Source organism: Charadrius vociferus, unplaced genomic scaffold, assembly GCF_000708025.1.
Source record: "Charadrius vociferus isolate BGI_N301 unplaced genomic scaffold, ASM70802v2 scaffold958, whole genome shotgun sequence".
NCBI classification, from domain to species: Eukaryota; Metazoa; Chordata; class Aves; order Charadriiformes; family Charadriidae; genus Charadrius; species Charadrius vociferus.
Window position 1 is genome coordinate 594,688 of NW_009649741.1, and position 24,484 is coordinate 619,171.

The 24,484-nt window shown below is 38.7% G+C and overlaps 2 protein-coding genes across 2 annotated transcripts in view; one reads left to right on the forward strand and one right to left on the reverse strand.

Moving 5' to 3' along the window:
* Positions 1-14,771, forward strand: part of DLD (dihydrolipoamide dehydrogenase) — a 44,608-nt gene extending 29,837 nt beyond the window's left edge. The window contains exons 2-14 of the mRNA XM_009890864.1: positions 621-696; positions 1,495-1,574; positions 4,556-4,624; positions 7,126-7,195; positions 7,568-7,668; positions 7,984-8,127; positions 8,292-8,393; positions 9,526-9,716; positions 11,126-11,296; positions 11,720-11,909; positions 12,311-12,448; positions 13,963-14,052; positions 14,159-14,771. Coding sequence (XP_009889166.1) covers positions 621-696; positions 1,495-1,574; positions 4,556-4,624; positions 7,126-7,195; positions 7,568-7,668; positions 7,984-8,127; positions 8,292-8,393; positions 9,526-9,716; positions 11,126-11,296; positions 11,720-11,909; positions 12,311-12,448; positions 13,963-14,052; positions 14,159-14,224 — 1,488 coding nt within the window. The 3' untranslated portion in view covers positions 14,225-14,771. The remainder of the gene's footprint in view (positions 1-620; positions 697-1,494; positions 1,575-4,555; positions 4,625-7,125; positions 7,196-7,567; positions 7,669-7,983; positions 8,128-8,291; positions 8,394-9,525; positions 9,717-11,125; positions 11,297-11,719; positions 11,910-12,310; positions 12,449-13,962; positions 14,053-14,158) is intronic.
* A 2,358-nt stretch (positions 14,772-17,129) lies between these two features.
* LAMB1 (laminin, beta 1) overlaps positions 17,130-24,484 on the reverse strand; it is a 44,539-nt gene continuing 37,184 nt past the window's right edge. The window contains 7 exon segments of the mRNA XM_009890858.1: positions 17,130-17,569; positions 18,448-18,607; positions 19,871-20,047; positions 20,890-21,031; positions 21,248-21,455; positions 22,219-22,363; positions 22,758-22,961. Of these exon segments, the coding sequence (XP_009889160.1) occupies positions 17,433-17,569; positions 18,448-18,607; positions 19,871-20,047; positions 20,890-21,031; positions 21,248-21,455; positions 22,219-22,363; positions 22,758-22,961 (1,173 nt within the window). The 3' untranslated portion in view covers positions 17,130-17,432.

The window sequence follows — 24,484 nt, forward strand, 5'->3', positions numbered from 1 at the left end:
CGGGCGGAGCGGGGAGCGGGGGCGGGCACCTGTGTGGCTGCGGAAGCCGCTAGCTGTCAGAGGGTCGCTTCCCGCCTTTGGGCAGCGATGAGGGCTTCAGAAATGCTTTCAGGAGGATCCTCCGCTCCAGGTACAGCATGATCGGCCCCTGAGACATGTAGGGACTGTGCTGTGCTGTCCCATTACAATTAAAAAGTCTTGCCTTCCAGAACCACCTCTGGGATGTTGCTTGTTCACAGGAGGTGGCTGAAGGGGATGGTTATGGAACAATAAGTTTCTTTGTAAACTCTTGTGGGTGTCTTCATTTATGTCATTAAGTGGTTTGAGAGCCCCGTGTGAAGGGTTGAAAGTTTGTGTAGTTAGAGGCAGCCTTAGGCGAGGCTGACGTGAAAAGAGGTGTAATGATCGGCTGAGATTGCAGAGCAGGTGAACGGCAGAGCGACTTCTACCTCCTGTTCCAGTCAGCGCCATCCATTTCTGCTTCAGCCATGTTCCTGGTTTGATTAACTGGCGATTGTAACTGTGTGTTTGTCTGTATGTGGTTGAATGCTTATTTTTCTTCAAGGGTAGACTTGAGCTTTTAAAATTAAGCGTTTTTTTTTATTTTCTTCCCTTTCTAGAGAAGCCATTTTGATCGAATTCATCATGGTCTCCAGGGAATTTCTGCAGTGTCACAAAGGACCTATGCCGATCAAGGTAATTAATTGTGAAGAATTTCTTTAGACAAAAAAAAAAAAAACAAACCCCAAAAAACCTCACAAACCAAAGCAGTGCTTCAAACTCGGAAATCGGTTTTCCGGGTGATGGGGGAATCCATGTCAGCATGGAGATTTAGATGAAAAATAGTGACTTATTTACCCTGTTTGATATCAAGCTAAAGCTATAAATAGAAGTTGAACTTTATAAGAACAGTGATGGTAATTAATATTCCATACGAGATTGTGTTTATGATACATGGCTTAGGTACAAAGTTCACAGCTTCTGCTGCATTCATAATCGATAAAGATTGCATAGATATCTGTTTCAGCCATATTTTCTCCTTTATAAACTACTGATTTTACAGCATTCAGTAAGCATTTATCTTTTGCAGTAAACATGAATAGAAGCTGCGTTGGAAGAATGTTTAGTAAACTATCCAAACATATTGAGTTAAGTTCTTAAAGGATTTATAGCAAGATGGATGGGTCAGACAGAATTTAGTTGCTTCATTTCTTTTTACATTATTTTCCCCTGTAGGATTTAAGACTTTTTCTTTTTATTGCAGAGTGAATAGTTCCACGCAACCTTTCCTTTTATCCAGAAGGTTACTCTCACAGGTGTAGTTTACTTATCTAAACTTAGTCTATTGAGTTGCATCATTTTTAATAGACATCTTGTTTTTTTAAAAAAACCCCACATTTTCAAACATGAATTATTTAAAAAAATATAAACTGGTATTCCTGCAGTAAAATATTAGCTGCTAAACAAAAATAACTCAAATGTTCTCTGTTTCAGTTGATGCTGATGTCACAGTTATTGGCTCTGGTCCTGGAGGGTATGTTGCTGCTATCAAAGCAGCTCAGCTTGGATTTAAGGTAAGATGAGACCTCACTCAAATAGAATATTCATCCAGATGAACTTGGAAGATGTCTGTGCGATACTGAAAAACTGAAATTCTTATGTCACATCTTGGGGCACTAGATGCTGTTGACACGTTGGTAATCTTTCTTTACCTTGCTTACCCAGATTATACAGAAGGTGAAATGGACATGTGATGGTAGGACTGTCTGTAGCCCTGCTAGGCTACTGACAGAGCTGTTCAGGAAAGCTTGCTTTTGATTGGAAGTGATAATTGAGGTGTGCTTATACCCTTGTGGAAGAGAAGGTGGGAAAAGAATGTTAGGAAGGAATTTTTCTCCCAACAAAGAAAAGGGAAAAAAATAAATTGAGACAGTGACAGAAAGGCCACTGAAAAAATATCCTGAAGATCAGACTGAGGACCTCAAAAGAGGAAAAACCAGTATTTAACTGATGTGGTTTTTGAATGTGAGTAGAGGAATTCCATTGCCATGTGAGAATTTTAGAAGCGAAAATATGTCTGTAGAAATACTAAAGTATCAAATTTACATTTATTTATGTTAATCTCTGTTGTTCTGTCTGTTGTCTTCGAATCCCTTTTGAAAGAGGCAACTTTTGCTCCTTAATATGAAACCAACTTATTCTCTTGGCACTGCATTATTCTTGTCTTAATTATTTTGAAATCTGAGAAGGTGGTTCTAGCAGTCTTGAGCGTGTTCCTGCTGGCTGGTGCCTCCCATGCTTCGGAACTATGACATCTAGACTTCATGGCAAAAATAAGTTGGTTAGACTGCCTGGTAAGGACAAACTCTTGTTGATGAATGGAGTTCCAGTGACACACTGAAACGGGGGACCAGATAGCGTGTAGTCTTCATCCTTGGATATTTTCGGAACTTGGCTGTACAAGGCCCTGAACCACCTGATACATCTTTGATGTTGACTGTGTTTGGAGCAGGAGACTTGACTAGATGGCCTCCAGAAGAGGTCCCGTCAACTTAAACTTTTCTGTAATTCTGAGTGTTGTCCCTCATTGCTCGTTACTCCCAAAGCTGGGTTTCAGTGATGTCTCTTCTGTTATCTTTCAGCCATCTAATGTGTTAACTGTACCAAAATATAAATATTTGAGATTCCATTAAGAAGTTTTACATCTGCCTGTGACCTAGTGCAGATAATCGAGTTGTCTTTATCCATGCTTGTGAATTATTTTTTTTGTCTTAATAAATACTCTTGCTTTTAGCTATATGTTGTTACTGAGCTATTAGTACCTGAGAAAAATGTGCTCGGTGCTACAGGTTTTAATTGAGATTGAGGCCTTCTGCCATGTGAGTTCATGTTTGTTTATTCTAAAGCTATTTTTTGTGGCTATATGCCTGCTTTTCTTGGAGCCACGCCGTCCTCAGGTCCTTCATATCTGTGATTAACAATAGGATACCCATATACAGGGAGGTTTGAAGTGCCCTGGATTCTGTTTTTCATCATGGCAAAAAATAATTTGGTTATACTGCTTTACAGCTAGTTGGAGTGAGTAAAATATTTAGACATGCTTGGCATGTGTCACCTGTAATACTGAATAAATGTGAAGAATGTTTATGATGTCCCTGAGGGATGTAAGGAGATGTTTTTGTGAGAGGGGCAAAAAGATAGATTCTGTAGTTCAGGAAGAACCTGAGCATGCTCTGCTGAACTACTCAACAGTAACCTCAACATCAGTGCTACATGTGCTAGCAGAAGCCGTTAAGTCCTTGTGTCACCACCACAGCATCCCACGTTATTGCCAACAATGTTCTGTGGGCATTGGCTTTTCAGCAGCTTTGCTTGGCCTTGTTGGTGAAGCTGATGTAAACTGTATGAGGCAGAACCTCCTTATCAGGTAAAGGTAGGAGCATTCTGGTGCTGTTTTATCCATAGCGCAGCTTTCAAAGCCCTTGGATTGTTTTTCATGCATTCATGTGCTTAAGACAGGAGAAAGGGTAGAAAGGGGGTCAGCATGTCTCAGTGTGTTTCTGTGATTTATTACAGTGAATCCTGCTCTTCGTGTTACCATCACCTCTACTTAAGCACAAAAGCAGCAATTTAAAGAAACGATGAAAGGCTTTCACCTGGGTAGTCACTTCTCAGCAGGCTGGAGCTCTTATAGTATAAACCAAGGAACTGTTATTTTGTAAATGTGTGCACCTTGCAGAGAAGGAGATAGCAATTCTTATGTTTCCATAAAAAAGGTTTATGATAGTCTCTTACCCCCCAAGTGATCTGTTTACTTGACATTTTGTCAGTTGCTTTTTTTTTTTCCTTTGCATACTTTGATGTTGGCAAGTTAATGAAAAGGACATGAAATATTTTCCATCCATGTTGGTATTGACCTTATTTTTGTTTGGCTTTGCTTTATTTGATTTTTATTCTTGCTTTATAGATTTTTGGCACAAATTTATAGCAAAGGGTCTTACAGTATAGTGTGTTTAGAGAGGGAAATGTTTGTGGTTTGGGGCTTTTGTTTTGTTTTCTTTAAAGAAATTATTTCTTCATGTGATTTTAACATGTATTGCTTCATTTGTCTGTTTGCTTGCAGTTACCTGTTTTTAGGAATCTTTTGTATGATTTTTTTTTCTTTTTGCAGGTTTTTTTTTGATTGTAAGGGGAACATCTTTCACAGAACTGAGTGTTGTATTTAATTAAGGCGACAGTGGATTTTTGAAGTAGAACAACAGCACTTAAACTTGTATGAAAGTATAAATGGTGCACTGGGGAATGTGGCTCTCTTCTGGTAGAGAATTTTGTTTCAAAGTGCCATTTTGTGGTTTTAAGTTAGGAAAAAAAATGAGGGAGGGGAAATCGGAGTCACAAAATAAATCTAGGAATTAAATTAATGAGACACTTGTAGAGAAAGATTTATTAGGTAAATGTCTGGTCTTTGTCATCAATTCTAACTTGTCAGATACCCTGTAAGGAAATCGTGACCTAGTTTTGCTAAAAAGTTCTTTTTTCCCCACTTCTTCCTCAGACTGTCTGTGTAGAAAAAAATGAAACCTTAGGTGGAACCTGTTTGAATGTTGGATGTATTCCATCCAAGGTAAGCGTACGTAGTTTGTCATAACTTCATTAAAAATAACAGATATTATGTGAATCACTTAAACTCTTCATTAAGTCTTTGTCCAAGATTGACTTACTTTCTTTAAAAGGCTGGACGTTGCCCAGGCTGGATGTGGCCTTGGGCAACCTGGTCTAGTGGGAGGTGTCCCTGTGTATGGCAGGGGGGTTGGAACTCGATGATCTTCAAGGTCCTTTCCAACCTAAATCATTCTATGATTCTAAAAACTGAAATTGCAATCCAAATAAGCTGAAGATCCAAATAAATAACACAAGGGGTTCCAATTTTACTAGCTCAATACAAGTGTTTTGTTTCCAAAGTCTGTTTTGTGGACTTTCCAAAATCGAAGAGTGGAAGAGAACTGAAACCAAAGATGCATACCGATACATCTTCTCACTCTGAGCTGTTGAGGCTGTGTTGTAACCAGTAACTGACTACGATGTTAACTGTTTCAGATGACTGTATCTCTTGTAGTCTACCATGTGAAGTTCTTGATCCTCATACTGGCTTGTTCAAAATAAATCTGTAATTTTGTCCACGATGATGTTCTTATGTTAACGGAATGCTGAACTGTGTAACTAGGGGTAAAGAAAGTGAATCTAAATTAAAGGGAGAGAGGTACCCCTGAAAAATGGTGAACTCTGGTTTTGGTTGGATGCACCATGCTCTGAAGAGAGCTGTCTCTCTCCATTGACTGTAGAAAGAGCATAGTTTGGGGCTCAGCAGCCCCAAAAGAAAGGAGAAGTAAGCAGGAATTCAGAAGAACCTAATATTTGACATTATCTGTCCAGTTTTAAATAATTTCAGAACTAGGGCCTTACAAGAACAGTGCTATTGTTAGATAGCCTTAGTCCAATCAAGTCTGTCTAGCTGGATGCTAACGAGTCTGCCTCATTAGCATCCAGCAGGTGAAGGAAGACACTGGTAAGGCCAGGTTTGTAACAGCTATGGAAACAGACATAGTTTTCTTACCAAGATCCCTCCAAACTATATCGTTATTTCTAATCTGTTTGCTCAGAGAGGTTCCATTAGTATGGTAGGAGAAAATACAGTACAAATACACAGTTTTTAAAATTATATATTAATTCTCCTAAACATTTTACTAATAGTTTTATTGAAGTTCAGAATATCTTAATATACTGAGGAAAAACTAAAAATGAGGTGTAGATCAATGCGGTGTTACTTTAAAAGTTTGGAACTTTGCTAGGATCTATTTAACTAACTTTTCTTCTTAAGTCTTTTTTTTTTTTTTTTTTTTTTATCCGTTTAAGTTCTTAAGAAAATACTTCTGAACCCATGGCTACACTCAGATACTAGCCAGAATTTTTTTTGAATGGCAATAAATTTCTTAAGAAGAGGATATGTAGGCTGCGTACACTGAGGCTATAACAAACTATTTGGAAATTCCTTTCTGAAAAGGCACCAAAGATAATACATTGGGCATAGAAATCTTTTTCTTTTTTAATTGCTGAAGTAGTGGCTCTCTTCAGTGATGTTGGATGTTACAGATTCAGGGTTGAGACAGTTATATGAAATGGGCAAATCAATTTTAAAGAGTGAGAGTTGAGAAACTTATTACTAAAAATGGAATTAGCTTATTCTGATAGTATTAGTTTAATTCAAGCTTGTGTAAATAAAGCAGGTATTTCAAAATGTGCTTTGAATGTTTTACTGTGCCTGCTTTCAGTCTGCACAGTCTTGCTCTCTTGTTCTTGAAGAGATACTGATAATTTCATGTTTGGGATGGCTATAGTGAAAGACATAATTTTTCTTACCAAGATCCCTTCCTAACTAGATTGCTATTTCTAATAGAAATACAGTTCTAGAAGTTCTGCATTTCAAGCTGCTGATTTATAAACATTGTTATAAAAACTATTCTGACTTTAATTTTGAATTCTGAATGTCCAGTGACCTAAGCTCGCTCTAAGCCATCTAGCTTCAGCTCAGGTAGCTGTTGTGGTAACTGTAGTACAACTCCTCAGCTACAAATTTTAACTTGCGTACATCTACATGGGCTAAAACTTTGACAGGGATTTCAGTATAGGTTTTCCTCATCCAGTTTTTCTGTATCCTCCTTTTGTTGACAAGTAATCTCTTGTCCAAGGTAAAAAGGAACTTTTCCTGTGAGTCAGTCAGAATCATCTTTCTTTCCTCTATTAAAGTCTGTTCTAATATTTTTTTTTTTTAATCCTCATGGAGACATTCCTGGTTTCACTGGTAAAACAAGCAAAATGATACGTGTGAATTTAACTATTTTCTATTTTTATGTTAAGTATGGAACTTTATAAAACACTTCAGTAAGAACTCCTGTGTACAATTTCTGTGTTTGAAATACACCTTTTTAAATACCTACATGCCAGACTTTTTCTTAAAAGTGATAATGTTTTGCAAATAACATCAGATTACTTTTTTCCTGATAATATAAATAATTAATTAAATCATGAATGCATGTCCCAGTTTACATTTCTCTGTGTGTATTGTAGGCCTTGCTGAACAACTCGCATCTGTATCACTTGGCCCATGGAAAAGATTTCGCTAATAGAGGAATCGAAAGTGAGTGCGAAGAGCAGTTTGTCAGTGCCTGTTAACATAAATGGTTTCCATCAACAAGCAAATTTAATCATTCAAAACTGACTACTGTATATTTCTGGTTATAAATATTTTTAGACCTGTAAATAATATCCTTTATCTGTTAGCTGGAGGTTTAGGGACATGTGTCTGCTCCTGGAGCCTCGAATCATGCGATAATAAGTTATATTTGAAAAGTGTAATATTGCTTTTTAACATAGCAGTTGTTGAGTGTAACTTTTACTGTTTGGTAGGGCCATTCAACACGTACTGTGTCAGAGCTCTTAATTGTGTTTAGGTTAGCTCCTTTAAGTAAAAACACTGCAATGCTTGATAGAAGGGTTTTTTTAACCTTAGTTACAGGAATCCGTTTGAATCTAGAGAAGATGATGGAACAGAAGAGTGGTGCAGTGAAGGCCTTAACAGGTGGAATTGCTCATTTATTTAAACAAAACAAGGTTAGTTTGGATTATATACTGAGGTATAGCCATGACTTTTTCTGATCTGATTTTCCTGTTCTTGCCACATGAATTAATTTGAGTGACTGACTCAACAAGGGTATAATTTGAATGCTTCTCTTCTAAAAATTTTTTAAATGAACAGTTCCTTCATTCTTAATCTACTTAAAAGAATAGTATACAATTACTTTGTGGATGGTGATGCAAAGGTACATGTTAGCAGCTTCTCTAAAGCATTACTGAGATTCAGATTAAATGTAGTGTAGCTTATGTAAGTAATTTGAATCTGAAGTTACTGTGTTCTGATTACTAAAGGTTGTACACGTATCTGGGTTTGGAAAAATAACTGGCAAAAACCAAGTCACTGCAACCAAAGAAGATGGCAGCACACAAGTTATCAATACAAAGAACATACTTATAGCCACAGGCTCAGAAGTTGCTCCCTTCCCTGGAATTACTGTAAGTATTTGAAATCTTAATGGTACTGTTTTTCAAATATAATATCCACATAATTTAATGTGTAGTAAGTTTTTGCATCTAATTGCACTTCAACGTCTATGTGTTTTATATATAATGTAAAAAAGAGAGTGTAAACCTCCCTTTGTGGATTTCTTTGTCATTAGATTGATGAAGATAACATTGTGTCATCCACTGGTGCGCTGTCACTGAAAAAAGTTCCCGAAAAGATGGTTGTCATTGGTGCAGGAGTCATTGGTGTGGAACTGGTGAGAGGATATTTAAACCATTTGGTCTTCAATTTGTAAAGGAACAGGGTGTTATCATTGTCTTGCTGTGATTTAACAGATGTTTGGTTGAGTGAGTTGTAATGAAACTGTTAAGACTTTATAGCCTGTTAGCTCCCATTTCTACCAGTATGGTATAAGTGTTTGGAGGATCAGTACTCCTGCAGCTTGTTAGCTAAGCAGAGAGATGAGAGAGGAACATACAGGGCCTGACATACAGGGGTTTTGGGGCGGGGGTTAACTTTTGCTGAGGTTTGTACCTGCTCTGTATATAGACAATAGAACTTGCTTTTTTCAGGGAGGTTAATTTTAAGCCAGGAAAAACTCTTGTGTGTAGCACTTAAATACATTTTCACGTGATTTGATTGCACGCATTCTGTCTAGCAACCAAAGGAGTGGAGGCGCTGTAGTTCATTTTGGTCTGAGTCCTTTTGCCTCATAACTACATGGTTCAAGAAGAATGTATATTTGCTGGTCTTGCAAGTGCTTGCAAATTTGCACATCTGCTTAGCCTGCTGACCATTAAGCAGGGAAAGACTAAGCAAAGTGAAATACTGCGTGGGATGGATGTGGGTAACTTGAGGTACATAGCGTGTATGTGGGTTTTGTTAGTGAAGCTGATGATAGTGGTTATGGTTATAAATACATACAGAAGCAGCAGTGGTTCCATTTTATTGCATAAAATTTCCATAATGTGGCATTGTTTTGATTTAATTTCTAATCGTATTAAAACACCACAGACAACTTCCTCTGGATTTTTTGAGCTACACTCACATTCTTTGATTTTGAATTTTTCTGTATCTATAGCCTAAAGTATACTTAATTTATACTTAATTATTTTGTTAGTTATTTCTTTAAAAGATTAATTCTGTGAATTCAATCACTGTAGTTTGGGGTATGCAAACGAGCCGTGATAAATACATTTTTTTGTGGAAAGGCTGGGACAAGTAGTGAGCATGTTTTATCCTACACTGTAATGTTTGTAAAAGCTCATCATTTTGGTCTTACCTGTTGTCCTGCTTTTGAAAAGTTTACAGTTGAAGTGATAAGTATTACTGTAAAGACATCTGAAGTTTTCCTTTCAAAAACTTATGCGTGTTGTTGTGGACTGCAGGGTTCAGTTTGGCAGCGCCTCGGTGCAGATGTGACAGCTGTTGAGTTCATGGGCCATGTTGGTGGAATGGGAATTGACATGGAGATCTCTAAAAACTTCCAACGTATTCTTCAGAAACAGGGACTTAAGTTTAAACTGAACACCAAAGTTACTGGTGCTACCAAGAAACCAGATGGAAAAATTGATGTAGCGTAAGTGTTTAACATAAAACTAAAGGAATGCCATGTATAGTCTTCCACCCAATCCTTCAAACCTATTTAAAAATATAGTCTGATATTATTCTTTGAATAGGAAAAAATGGATTTAGGATGAAACAATTCTTCAGTGAAATTTAATTTTTATCCTGTTGAGTTTGAGTCCTAGGTTGCTTATACAGGAGAAGTTGCATTGACTTGAGTTGAAGGTGTGCCTAGTATAAAACCAGTGGTGTTGAGTAATGAGATGAGTTATAAAAGCAGAACTCTAAATTATTTTTTTTCATGGAAGATCTTTGCTTCTGGTATAATTAACATAAATATCATGATTGTTCATATGGTCATTTTCACACCATTAATTCTTGGCTGCTTATTGGAGGGGTTATTTTGTCCATACCTCCCCTTGTCTCCAGATAAGTGTGGCAGAGATTTGACTGCTTTCAAGTAGAAGTAAATGAAACTACCCCAGAGTGTTTTTTAATGGCCACACTCAAGCCCTTTGAATACTTATAGATGAAGAGCTAATATAGAAACATATAAAGCAAATTTGCTTTGTAAAACTCCATATGTATACACTACTTCTGTTCTTGTTAGTGTATTCTGTGTGCAGTCTGGTTATGTAAACTGTAGTTTGAGATTTTAAAAAATTAATATTACTTGACAAAAGTAAGCTTAAATGTTGGGGGCTTTTCCACTAGAATCTTAATATGGTGACTTGTATTTGCTGTATCGCCATATCTCACGATAGTGTATCCTCCACCGTTGTAAAGGTCCTAGATTTGGGCTTCTTTACATACCACACTGATGCTGATTGGATCTCTCATGTAGTTTGTTTCTATATTTAAAGTTTCATTTTATTTCAGGAGTATGCTTTTGAAACACATTTCCTATTTATCCTCACTTACCATGCTTTGGTTCTTGCACTTCCAGAGCATGTGAACTCAACTTGTTCTGGGGGTAATTAAGCACAAAGATGCACTTGAGAGATGCACCTGATGTAGGGCAGCTCCTAACAGGTGTTTGGTTCTTGAGCCAGAAGAAAGCTTGCTCAGAATATATGGCCCTACTCCACCCCAAAATATATATAGTTTGGATGTCGAGTACTGAGCACCAGTTATTTGCTGTACAGATTTGATCCTGTCAGGTCATGCCACTTGCTAGTGGATATATATCCTGAATTTCTCTGTCTAAGAGTTGTTAACAAATGTAGTAAGAGATTTTTGTCCCTTCCTCCCTCTTCTACTCCTCAACTGTTGTAAGGAAGGAGCCTGAGGCAGGCTGAGTGCAAGTGTTTTGGATGCCAGATCAGCCAGTAGGTCACCATCTGGATCATGCTGGTTACTAGTCAGAGAAATACAACACTGAAAGTTTACAGCTTAGTGTTTTTACTACTTATTTTTCTATAGTGTTGAAGCTGCTGCTGGTGGCAAGGCAGAAGTAATAACTTGTGATGTGCTCCTAGTTTGCATCGGTAGACGTCCTTTTACAAAAAATCTAGGTCTCGAAGATATCGGAATTGAACTTGATAAGAGGGGGAGAATCCCAGTCAATAACAGATTCCAAACCAAAATTCCAAAGTAAGTAATACTAAATAATATTTTTTACTTTTTTTTTAAGCTGAACGAACTCTTATTTTTAAAAGTTTAACCTACTAAAGCACTCTTTTTTTTTTTTTTTTTAGTGTAGAATATAGCTTTCTTTTCTGAAAGGAAAACTCAAAATTTCTGTTTATTTCAGGAACTAAAGATTTTTAGTCAGCCTTTGAAGTTTTGTAATTTAAAAATTACTGTGTGTATTTAATGTCACTAGTACTTCTTGAAGTGTGGTCGTTCTGTGGAAACTACTCTGTTATACTTTGTGTTTCTTTTGAAATTTAATATTTTAATCTGTTTTGATTCGAGTTTTCAGTAGCATGTGTTAAACTGACTGTTATATAAGGTAGTCTAGGTGTGTTAGGATGTTTTTAAACAGTGTCTTATTCTGTTTCATTGGTCTGATAGCATCTATGCTATTGGTGATGTAGTTGCTGGACCTATGCTGGCCCACAAAGCCGAGGATGAAGGCATTCTTTGTGTGGAAGGGATGGCTGGGGGAGCAGTTCACATTGACTATAACTGCGTACCCTCTGTGATATACACTCACCCTGAAGTGGCCTGGGTTGGCAAATCAGAAGAACAGCTGAAAGAAGAGGTACTGTTTGTTTTCTTCTCAGACAAAACCATTTTTCCACCCTGGGTGTGATTTCATTGTCTAGTAGTTTATCTAGCTACTTTTTCCAGGAGAATTTCTGGGTCTGAGTTTATTGCTTAGGGTGTACAATTGAATGATTCCCTCCTGCATGCTGCTCCCTCCAAGGATCACAGTTCTCTTTAATGAATTCTATTCTATGAAGTTAATACTGTTCATTTCTAATTAATCTTATTTTAATATCTCCCTTATACACCTTTGGTGGTTGTTCTTATGCATTGCTCTGTATGTTCTTATGTGTCTTTTATTTTTGTGTTACTTCTGGTCTTGTACTTACCAAATTGTATCTGTGGCTACGTTGTTCTTGTTGGTCATTAACTCAGTAACACATACCTGTTTTGTAGGGTGTAGAATACAAAATTGGGAAATTTCCATTTGCTGCAAACAGTAGAGCAAAGACAAATGCTGACACAGATGGCATGGTGAAGATACTTAGTCAAAAATCGACAGACAGGATGTTGGGCGCTCACATTTTAGGCGCAGTAAGTATTGTAAATTGTGCTGCTGTCTTGGCCTTGTAAGGGTCTTCTATTTAGCATTGCACAGTTGCAAAGTAGATGTCAGGTTAGGAGAAATGCTTGTAAAAAGAAGGAAGATTTGAGTCTACCGTAGTCACTTGTGTTTACTGTTCTCTTCTGCAGGCCTACCATCCTCTCTGTTTTCTGTTACTTTGGTCTTAGACCCAGCATTTTTTAATTATTTTTTTTTTTTCCCCAAGAATTGTTAAGGTTAATTGGTTTCTCTGACTAGGTTGTGTAGTTTTTTGGGGGCTTGGTGGGTTTTTTGTTGTTTTTTGTTGTTTTTTTTTTTAATTAGTATTCCCAAATACTTGAGAGAACAGGAGAAGTTGTTGACTCAAGTTCTGGAAGTTGAGGGAGCTGAACAAACAGACTATGGCTTTTTCATTGGTGAATTCTTCTTCCTCCCCGCCCCTCCGAACTTCAGACTTCAGCACAGTTGATAATCTTATGCTGCAGTCACTAAATCTGGGGCGGTAACTTATGGAACTTAGATTAAGAATCCTTTGCAAAGATTAGAAAGCAGAAAATTCTATTTTGGAAAAGTATCATTTTTTGCTGTCCCACACAGTCCAAAGTTAGACCCTAATCTCTCTCCATTTTGTTTATCTTGGCTTTAAATAATCATTTTTTTCTTAAAAATGTATGCAGAAACACTTCCGTGCATCTTTGTATTCTGCTTTCTTTAAGAGAAACACTCCATTTTCCTGGAAAGGAATTTTTATTTCTATGAATGGATATACTGTCAACACTAGTGGACAGCCTTTTTGTTTCTCAATCTGATTCTCATAATTTCTGATAGGAATACATAATAAAAGGTTATGCTAGTTATTTTCTCACAATGCCAGTCATTTAAAAATCAACATGCTTTAAAGGAAGCACAACTTAGGTTTATTGCTGTGAGACAGACTGATTTTCTGCAGTGGGAAAGGGCTGGGGAAAAATCTTATGATTATGGATCTGAATGCTAAAAATGTAACAGGACATTGCACTATTTTTGACTTCTCAAAGAAATGTTCTCTGAGTAAATACGCATAAATACAACTCATATTAATAAAAATGAGGGTGCAGATGTAATAACACGCTTTTCTTTATCTAGTTATCTATTTAACTTTCCAGGAGGCCATTTAAGTTTTGGGGAGGTTTCAGCAGTGATACCGCACACTGTAGGTTTGATGAGAATGTAGGTATTATCTGACCAGTATCTTCTGGTGGCAAAATGCCCAGATTTTGCACAACTCTCAGTTAATGACAGAAAAAATACTGTCATTAAGAATTATGTTTAGATTTACACTAGGCTTGAGCACAGTCACCAAATAGATTAAGTACTTATGGCTTATATTAGAACACAGCTGAAGTGCTAGTTATAATACAACTTTTCTTTTTTTAGCAAAAGATGCTTATTTACAAGCTGATTCAGGAGAACCTGGACAACTGCATAAAGGTTTGTGCTAATTACAAATACCATTAAATTACAGGGTGCTGGTGAAATGGTTAATGAAGCTGCTCTTGCTATGGAATATGGAGCATCATGTGAAGATGTAGCCAGAGTTTGCCATGCCCATCCAGTAAGTTTTTTTCTAATTGGACTGTTGAACACCAGGGCTACACAGATGTGCTATAATCACATGTAAATGCTAATGACTTGTACCTTTTTGTGTTTGCTCTCCACAGACAGTGTCAGAAGCCTTCAGGGAAGCAAACCTAGCAGCATCTTTTGGCAAAGCTATCAACTTCTAAAATAAAAGAGCAGATCTTTGTACGTGTATAGTACATCTCTAAAAATGGACTGTGGGCCCTTATGGAAGGCTGAGTCTGAGGATTTTGGGACTGAATTAAATGAATGTTTTCATTTTCAACATCAAATATTTAAGCAAGTAGAGTTTGGAACAAGTGGAATTATCCAGTCTCTGTAAATTAAATACTTAAAATTACTTGTTTATTTACATGATGAATGCTGCAGAAAAACAGCCTGACAGAACTATTTTCTTCTTCAAAACCAAACATTTCGCTGCTGCATGGGGTTATCAGGTGTGTTGGTCAAAACTCTGAATATAAGTGTCCAGCATACCTGGAAGTAGTGATAGACTAAACCTGTTGAATACTGGCACTTAAAATGCCGCTGGCACTTAAAATGCCACTGTCACTTCCGCACAAAAATGTGTTTCCTCCTGAAAGGATTAACTTTAGTATTTAACTTACTTCTTACATACAAGTACCACAATTTGTTTTGACCTAGTAGTGTTAGGATATTGGGAGAAGAGGGGCTCGTATAGACCCATTAAAATGATACTGACTTTTTAAAGAGAAAATTACTCTGTGTGTGTATGTGATTCTCCACACATCATGTTTTCATATTGAAAACTCATCAGGGGAAAAATCAAGTGCTGATGGATAAATCAAAGACTGAAGAAAAATTAATCCTACTGCTACTTAATATTTTCAGTTTTTTAAAGCTTCCATTGTCCAACTCTTACACTTGAAATGCTAAAACTCAGTAGTGAAGCAGCACTTGCTGTTAAGTTCTATGACATGAGGGTTACTCTGTACCTTCCACACACAAGGGCTGCAGTGTCAGCTCTCCACACAATTAAGACGTACTTTCTTCTCCTGTTTTCTATTTTGTGCTCTCTTTCTGTCCGTTATGTAATAAGAGAGCTTAATAAATATTTAATGTGGCTGGAGGGTCTTCTTGGGTTTTGTTTGCTGATTGGCCCTGTTACTCCTTTTAGTGTCTAGGTTGTTGAATACGTGAAGAAACTCACAACAAATGGCATCTTTGGAATATCCCTAAGGTGTATAGGGAATGTGCCCAATTCCATTAGCTCATTTTAAGTTTTCTTTTTCAGGGTGCCTTTTTTTTCTTTTTTTTTTTGGCTAGGCTCTTCTGCCTTGAAGAAGACCTTAACACCACCTGGTATTGTGCCTGTGCTTTTTCATTATGCCAATGGCATGATAGATGAGAAATGTGCATTCAGAGAATGGTGCAAAAGCTACGTGGTTTTGTGTATATACAAGATGGTTGTATCCTCCTGCCTTTCTTTAGAGCTTCTTATTAAGTATTGATTCAGTATCCATACTGAGGGATGGAAATATATGCTAATGTTATCATTTTATTAAGATACCAGTTAATCAACAAACACCAGTGATACTGTTCATTTTGGTTTGTTTTTTTTTAAACTCCTGTTTTAAATGTAGATAGAGTTAAACCACGACAGCTCATTGAAGTTATCAGCAGGCTATGAGATGACCCAGCATATCTGTGAATTGGAGTAAGTGAATTAATGTGGATCTTTTTTCAAGTGTTAGTAGGAAGTTGCTGAAGGGAAAGCAAAGGTGAGACAATAGTGAGGGAAGAAAAATTTGATTCTTCTGATAGAGCTAGGCATTTCGGAATGACTTCTACCTGTTGCAGGTAAATGCTACTAAGTGTTAATCTTCTGCTTTGCAAGTTATTCTTAGAAGCCCTGCTCTTTCAGAAACAGTTTTGTGTCTGCTCCCCCCACCTCCCGCAATACTTGTGGCAGTCTTACTGCAGTTCAGCCTTGAGATTTATCAGTTACAAATTCTCGTATCTCATTTTGTTCATGTTAAATGAAGTTTGGAATGTCAGGGAAACTTTAATCAAGAATATTACTAAAATTATACTGGAGATTATAGTGTCCCAGACACTTGAAAATAAAATTCAAGGCCTTAAGATTGTTACTGTATTGTTATTTCTCTTGCTGTCATTCCTGTTCTAGTTAAGCATACAAGGAGTGTTTGTAAAAAAAGTACGATGAGCTACTGAGCCACTTGTCAGTGGTCTGACAGCAGTTAAGTCTGAATGTTGCTCAGCTTGCAGATTGTATTTTTAACAACTGTGGAGTATACGGGCAGTGAAAAGGTGTTCGATGCTGGTATGGTAATCGATGCCTGTGATGGATTTTTTTGCTCTAGCATTTGTAACCTATGGAGCTTAAGGGTAATTACGTATTTAAACATACTGTTCTTCAGTTTGCTTAGGTAGTGATATATTCTGCCTTAGTTGTCCTGACTAACTTTTGCTGACATCGGTCAAGGTTAGGTAAGGTGCTGATCAAAGTCTATATGCAGAGGTATTCTTCAGGTCAGAGTTTGCAGACAGGATTTGTAAATGCATGTTGCAGTTTTGGCTGCTAATTTGTGTAGCTGATAAATGTTGTAAATCAGTTGGTGCAGTACAATACAATTGGAGGTGCGCTGTTCCACGTAACTGTGAACTGGATGTTACTCCTGCAGGCTGTTGTCAGAGGGCAACGTCTGTGTACAGCTCCTTAACTGATTCACATTAAGTGCCCTGTGAACTTTTGTAGTTCCTTTTCCAGAGTCTTGACCCTCCAAGCTTGTTTATCACCTAAATTTAGTGCTTGAAATGTAAACCACGCTCCCCACTTCAGTGCTGACCTCTGTTTCCACTTCACATATCAAGTGTTTCATAATCAGTGACATGAAACTAGTGTTAAGCCTAAATGGATATCATGCAGAGGGTAAATAATCCTTTTTGAGTACTGTTGTGTAAATGCTAGCTAATCATACAAGGATGATATTCCTTCATTCACTTGTAATTTTTTTCTGAGTGACCATCCTCTATTTCTTAGTAATTGGAGCCTTTATTAAGAATTAGGTAGCTGGAGCCAAGATTTTATTAGCTCTCTAACCAGTTTAAAACCAAGACTTGCTAAAGGTTTAATTGATTTACTATTTCAGCTGCTGAGAATAGGAAGGAACTTAATGAGTCATACTAGGTACATACAGTGATACAAAAGTACTGTTTATTTTCAACATCAAAAAGTTATTTGTCTTTGGTTCTGTGACTTGAAAGTCAATATAAAACCTGTTCACTTTACCAGGTCTTAGTGTAATGTCAAAAAGAACTAGTGTAATACTTGTAAAATTCATCCTGAACACACGCATTTCCTGCTCCCATTCATAAGCAAGTGCTATACACAGCAACCTTCTGGCTGATTGTCTGCAAGAGGGAGCGAACCGTTTCTTCCAGCTCCACCAACTGCTTGGCTTTATCTTCCAGAACTTTTTGATTGTTTTCGTATGTATTTTCCAAGTCTGTCAGCAAAGGAAGGGGAAAAACAGCTTAATTAGGGGTGTTTTAATGCAGTAAAATGTAAATCATTATCATTACGGATAAACTACTACTCAAATTTATTTTTATTGCGGAAGAGAATCTGAATAGGAAAGAAAAAAAAAAGGAAGGGATGGAATGGCAACTCTTTGTTTCTTTAACACTGGTATATAAAGCAACAAGAAAGTAACTTTCCCTAAGTGGAAATCCAAAAGTATATTTTGATTCATGTTGAAAGTAATTGTCATTCTCTGCTGTATAGTGGCTTTTACAGAACAGTGAAAGGTTTTTGGCTTGTTATGGTTAAGACTATGCAGCAAGTTTTGTAACTGTGCAGGAACAGCTCAGGGAAGAATGAGTTCCTGGCCTGGCAAAAACAAAAGGAAAACTTAGCTCCCTCCCTGGTAGTTGCGGGCAGATTGCTCCCTCCTATTCCAATCAACTGTTACTGGAAATGGGAAATGTTAAATTAATCTGTAAACTAGAACTGACGTATCCCGATTGCCTTTTGTTCTAATAGCTTTCTGGGGTGGGGGCAGTATTGTTTGCAGATGTGGGTCTTGCTTGAAGGGGTTAGTCCTTGTCCTAAGCATGGTAGCTATGTTCTTTCCCTGGAGGGGTTCTTGGAGCAGTGATAGGTGCCATATCAGAAGTTTGTGTCTCACTGTAAGTTTCAGCTTTTTTTATAGAAATCTTTGATTCAAGACTATGTTGTGTCCATAAGAATAAGGAAAGCAAATCAAACCTCAGTAACAAACAGTTAACTTTTTTTTTCCCTACTGCTGATGAATAGTTGGTTTAACGGCATCACATTGCTTCGCATACTCTAAGATGACAATTTACGTCCTCAGAACAGCCTTACCTTTTAGCAGCTGGAGTTTGCTGTTTGCTTGAGCCAACACGGCTTTAGCTTCATCTTGCAACATGCTGGCTCTCCTCCTCGCATCAGCTGACTCTTCTGTCTTCTTGGCAATGAGATCTTCCACGGTTCTGTACTTGTCGTTCAGCTCGGTATTGAGGACCTGTTGTTCCAGATTCAAGCACAAGATGGAGCTCGTTCAAAAGACAATCCAGGGAGTTTGCATTTCCTCCCTCTGGCTTTACTAATCTGGCCCTAAGTAGAGACTACGCTGTTAGCTCAGCGAGGAAAAGCAGAAAGGGTGTTGGGGTGTTTCCTGCTTCATACTCAGGACTCTAAGAAATGGGGTGAAGACTCACCGGTTGCCCTTTTGTAGATCTGTGGCTGTTCTATGGCTTTAGTACCAACACTTGGCAAGGGTTGATGGGATTCAGTTACATGATTCTGTAACTAATTGAAGCCACGGCCCCTCGTAGAGCTGGAATGCTGCATATGGCCCTGCTTCTGGTTGAATGCTTGCATTTGGGGAGGAATACCCTTGTTAAGCTTTCAGTAACGAGAACAGCTGCCTAGTTTGTGTAGGTGAATGTGCTGGAGAAGTCATGAGGTTGGTTTCTCAGCTGTGCTTTGCTCTCCAAGGTTAAGATTAAGAAGTCCTATGACCTAACTGAATTCAACCAATAAGCAAGTTAACAAGCTGTAGCAGTACTTGAAATCTCTTGTGTTTACTTGACAGCCACCTGAAATACTACTTAGTGCTTGGAAAGAATTGTTTTGATGGATAATATATCTCTCCTGGCAGAAAATGGCTCTCTGGAGACTGCCGGGCTAACTATAGACAACAGATCAGAGCGATGAAACTTCCTTTGGCAGATCTGTCAATTGTTTCGTTAATGAGCATTCTTTTGCTATTACGAAGGTGTATAGCAGACACTGGGAACAACGCCATATGGTCATCGAGCAAATTTTCCATCTCTGATATTTAGAAATGACTCTGGTTTTATATTGAGCTAACAATTTTTCTTGTTGCTTCATTCTATGTATGCCAAATTCTGAGTTGTTTGTCCTCAACCTGTCATTGTCATAGAACCATAAATACCCTATGGAAGGGAAAAAAAAAAAATACCAGTTCTCCTGCGGCAGACAGTAAAGCTGAGGGACAGAAACAAATCTATGAAAGTGTTGGCAGCATGACAGAGCTGCTGCAGCTATTTTAAAACCCAAAAACTTCCCAATACTACTTTGTATCTGGTACCAAAGTAAGTTAAAAGCAGCTATCTTTAAGTGCATTAAGTGCCTTTTTTTTGGTCCCTGGTACTTGACAAATAAATTAAATTGATCACATGTATTCAGTAATGTTCCTTTAGCCAAACCTGGGATGAGAGTTTTGTTGGCTTTCCCTTAAAATCCTTCCTGAGCTTCTCACCTTTTTGACTTCTTCAGCATTTTGTTTTGCAGTAATAACTTTTTCTTCTATATTGTCCACATTCTCTGAGTTTGTAGCAGCCTTTTGTTTAAGATCTTCAACACTCTTCTCTAGCTCAAACAGACGTAAGGTAGCATTGTTCAATGTTTCTTCAGATGCTGCATTTTCAGATTCAATCTAACAAAGAGGGACAACAGTTACATTTTCAAAAGACACTGAATATAATAGTAAGCTTTCCAGATAAGCCCTGATCAACTAATTAGTTCATGTCCATAGATCTGATAGAAACCCCAGTGTTTTAGTTTCGTTACAAATGGCCAATTGCAGTCACGATGAAAGAACCCACTGCTTGAAGATGGGGTACACATGGGGGCTGCAAAAGCATTAAGGAACATGATTTAAAAATGACCTGGTGGTATTACACATGCAAGAGTTGCCTAATCTACAGGCAAAACTTCAGACATTTGCCTGAATCATTTAATGATGGGCTTGTGAAGCTGTCTAACTTCTAAGCTGACCAAGCTGCCTGGGTATAGATAGCACTATGGTCTCGTGAGGGCTATGAGATGAAGTCTGAAAATACATTATCTGACAAGGCTACAGCTATTACCACTCTAATCCAGCATTTGTTTATTTTGGTCTCATGCTGCAGTGGTGGATGACACTGATAGCCTGGCTGTGCCAGGACACTACCAGTGTGGTGACAGGTATGACTTCCCAGGGTCCTGGCACACCTGCTGTGTTAGAGGGCTACAACGCTGCTCATGTAACTTCAGTGGTGCAGAGTATGGGGTGAGAAAAGTTATTTTTTTTGTTGTTGTTGAAGAGCAAAAGCTCCCCTCGTGTCTGTCACCCTAACTCAAAAGCTTATGCAAAGGCAAGAATGGTTTAGATTCATGTTAAGTGCAGTCTTTGATTTGCAGTACCCAAGAGCCTTCCACAGACAGGCTTACGTCAGTTTCCAGGTGTCAGACTTGGTGCTGTTTCTATATCTTAAGAAATACTTGTATAGAACTCACTGAGGTCAGCAGGTCTTGAGTTCCTTTAATATCTTCGTCAGCTTGTTTGATGGCTTTTTCAGCTGCATTTTGAGCTTTTTCAGCTTCTTCCAGTGCTGCTTTCACCATGTCTGCAGTGACTTTAACATCTGTTGCACCTTTGCTGTGGAGCAAAACTATGTTAACGCTAAAAATGCTTTTACTTTGGAACTGGAAAATGTAGTCGTCGTACACCACAAAGGGCCATTTTTGCCCCTTAGTGAAGGAATGAGACTCTACATCAGGGAAAGTTAAACTCTGCATTTTCTGATACAATGAAATGAGAGTCTCATTCAAGCTCGTGGTGACTGGAAGTGGCTAATAGAAGAAGGTTGCGTACCTTGCTTTTTTAGCTTCCTCCAATAGCATTTCTGCTCTGGCAATGTCTCCAGCACTCTGCTGCAGAATGACCTCAACATCAGAAAGGCTTTCCACACGCTCACGAATATCTTCTGTCAGGGCTTGCAGCTGCTGGGGAGTGCTTGGCATCTCCATGTTCAGCACTTCATTAGCCACTGCCTCGATGCTATCCAGGTCAGCACTGTCTTCTAGTAGATGGACACAGATGACAAAGATGTAAGTGAAAGTTTCCCCCGTCAAGTCTCAGTACTCAAATTCTTGTCCGGCTGCTCCCTTCAGAAGAAAAATCATGGGAAAAGTTCCTCCCCTAGACTTACAGAAAAATCAAGGTGTTAAAACTGCTTCCTTAGGGTGAAAGTTCCCTCCCAGGAGAGGCCCAGCGGGCGCGTAGGCCCTGTTGGCATAGCTCTCTTGGAAGCCAGTTGAAGATCTTGGTGATTAGCTACACCACGCTGGGGCTGGGGGCGGGGGGAGATGTGAGCCCACAGGACACGAAGCCAACAGCTGCACATAAATGTATTTGTGCTAACAGTATACTCGGCCTTGTGCAAACAGGGAAGGAATGGGCTGGCCATGCTGCCGCTTGCCAGCAAACAAGGCCCTCATTTAACCTTTACCTGCTTTCTTACAGGGAGATAAACTCACAGTTTCTGATGTTCCTTCCCTTTAATAGTACTTCATCTTTCTAGCCAGAACTTATGAACGCACTTGGCAAGCTACAGCAGGACAACAGCCTCAGCTGAAACAAACACAACAACGTGTCACAGTCTGCTCTCACTTCCCTGCTGTCTTGGTTTTCTCTTGTTTTCAGATTTCATCACACACGCTAAGTCTGGCTGAAGGCCGGGGGGGGACACAAACTATTGCATTACCCCTTAGAGGATGATTCACAGCTAAAGATAGTTTTTACAAACCTAGCATTAAAATATAATTTAAAAGTAAGGTTTTTACGCATTAGGAAGTCTCTAATCTGCTTAATAAGATTTCTCAGATCTTCGTTGCTTCTGTCCACTTGTTCTTTTGTAGCATTGGTTTTGAGCAAAACTGCTTGTGCGTTTTGTTTTGCTTCATCAGCTCTCTGTTTCGCCTCAGAAACCTAAAGAGAGGAAAATGGAAAGCTTGATTGCATACTTGCTTATGCTTTAAGGCTTGTTGTTTTAAAACAAAAATTCAGTTGGACTCAGAGGTAATAGTAATGAGAAATGCTTTTTCTCATAAAACTCACAGAACACTTTTAAAAGCTGGCCATGATCCATACCACCAATGCTAGTTTAAACAACACAGGCTAATGTTTAGAGTTCTCCATGAAGCTTCACTTCAGCAAGCTCCCTTTCTGAGGATCTTTACAAGCATGGTGAAGTTACACAACAGAAAAGAAGTACTTTGAAGCAAACCAGGCACATACTTTGTGAATTAGTGTCTAAACTTGTGTTACAACTGAAAGATTTTTTAATTTTTTTTAATATCTAACAATTGATTTGGCATATTACCATTCTGGAGAGTTGCTCAACTTCTGCTAATGCACTGAGGATGTCTCTGTCAAAATCCATGGCTTTCTGCCAGGCGTTGTGAGCTACAGTCACCAGCCCGTTGCAGCCGGGTCCTCCGCACTTCTTCTTTCCTTCGTCTGTTCGGCAGTTTAAACCACCACACTCGGACTCGGCACAAGAAGCTCCCACAGGAGTGCCACATGTCTGTAGAGACACATTAGACAAGGGAAACAGTCACAGCTTTATTTCCATTGCTGAGCTCTGAGGGGGACAGAGTCGGACACTGCTCTACCATGACAGAAATACTATGTTGTTTCTGCCCCTTGCGGTAGCATCCCAAGCACCGCAGGGAAGGAAGCTGCAGTAGAGCTGCAAGCTGGAGGTGGTTCCTGCAGCAGGTCAATATCGGCATGACTTTAATCTCTCTTCTGTGCCTCCTGCACCTTCCTGCATTTAACTTGGTTACAAATACACAGCTCCCTGACACTGAAGTAGCTGGAGGTTATGAGGGAAGCCGTGCCTCGCTTTCATTGTCCACTTTTCCTGTACCTCATCTTTCATTGAATCATAGAATTGTCTAGGTTGGAAGAGACCCCTGGGATCATCGAGTCCAACCATTTACCCTACTCTACAAAGTTCTCCCCTACACCATATCCCCCAACACCACATCTAAACGGCTCTTAAACACATCCAGGGATGGTGACTGAGCCATCTCCCTGGACAGCCTATTCCAATGCCCGACCACTCTTTCTGTGAAAAATTCTTTCCTAATATTCAGTCTAAATCTCCCCTGTTGGAGCTTGAAGCCATTCCCTCTTGTTCTCTCTTTATTTCCCTGTGACAAGAGACCAGCCCCAACCGCTCTACAGTGTCCTTTCAAACAGCTGTAGAGAGTGATGAGGTCTCCCCTCAGCCTCCTCCTCCTCAAACTAAACAGTCCCAGCTTTCACTGGAAAGCTGCCTTTAAGCTTTGGTTTAAAGCTGGAAGCTACTACTGTCTGTATGCATTTTGTTTGCAATCAGTCTTTGTCTACTGTTGGAGGAAAAACTCCATTATAAGGAAGGAAGTGTTTGGTGCAGGGTAGTATCTTTTCCTTTGCTCTAATGCTGTAGAAGTGTAGTAGCAGCTGAAATACTCCAAGTTGAACAGGAAACTTTTTTCTTTTTGTCTCCATTAAAAAGCTGTCCCATTCCCTTCCACCAGATGTTTGCTCTGATTTCATCTTTCCAGACCACTTTCCAAGTTTTGAATTTTGTGAAGGATGTGTTCCCACAGAAAATTTCAGGGTAGACTTTTTTTTAAAAAAAAAAAAAAAAAAAGCAAAACTATTTCAGTCAACAATAAGTCAACAATATTGTACTGAGAATTATCCACTAGTTGGTCAATTAGTTAGACAATGAAATTACTCAGGAGTTGTTTTAGCTAGAGGGAAAATTGGAAAATTCCCTATTCTTGTGAGGGTTTTTTTCCCTTTCCACCCCACCCCTTTTGCCAAATGATAGTCCCTAACCAATGTACTTTGCAGCCAAACAACCTCTCTGGGAAAACCTAGAGGCTGTGCCAAGTTAGCTGCAGCTGTCTCCTGTGAAGTGTAAATGAGTCCCTCTTACCTGTTTGGCATGCAACCCAGCAGGAGCTAGAAAGCAAAAAGATTTTTTTTTGTGTGTGTGTCCCATGATTACCCCTCCAAGCAACACAGTGTTTATGCCCTTGATATACATCTACC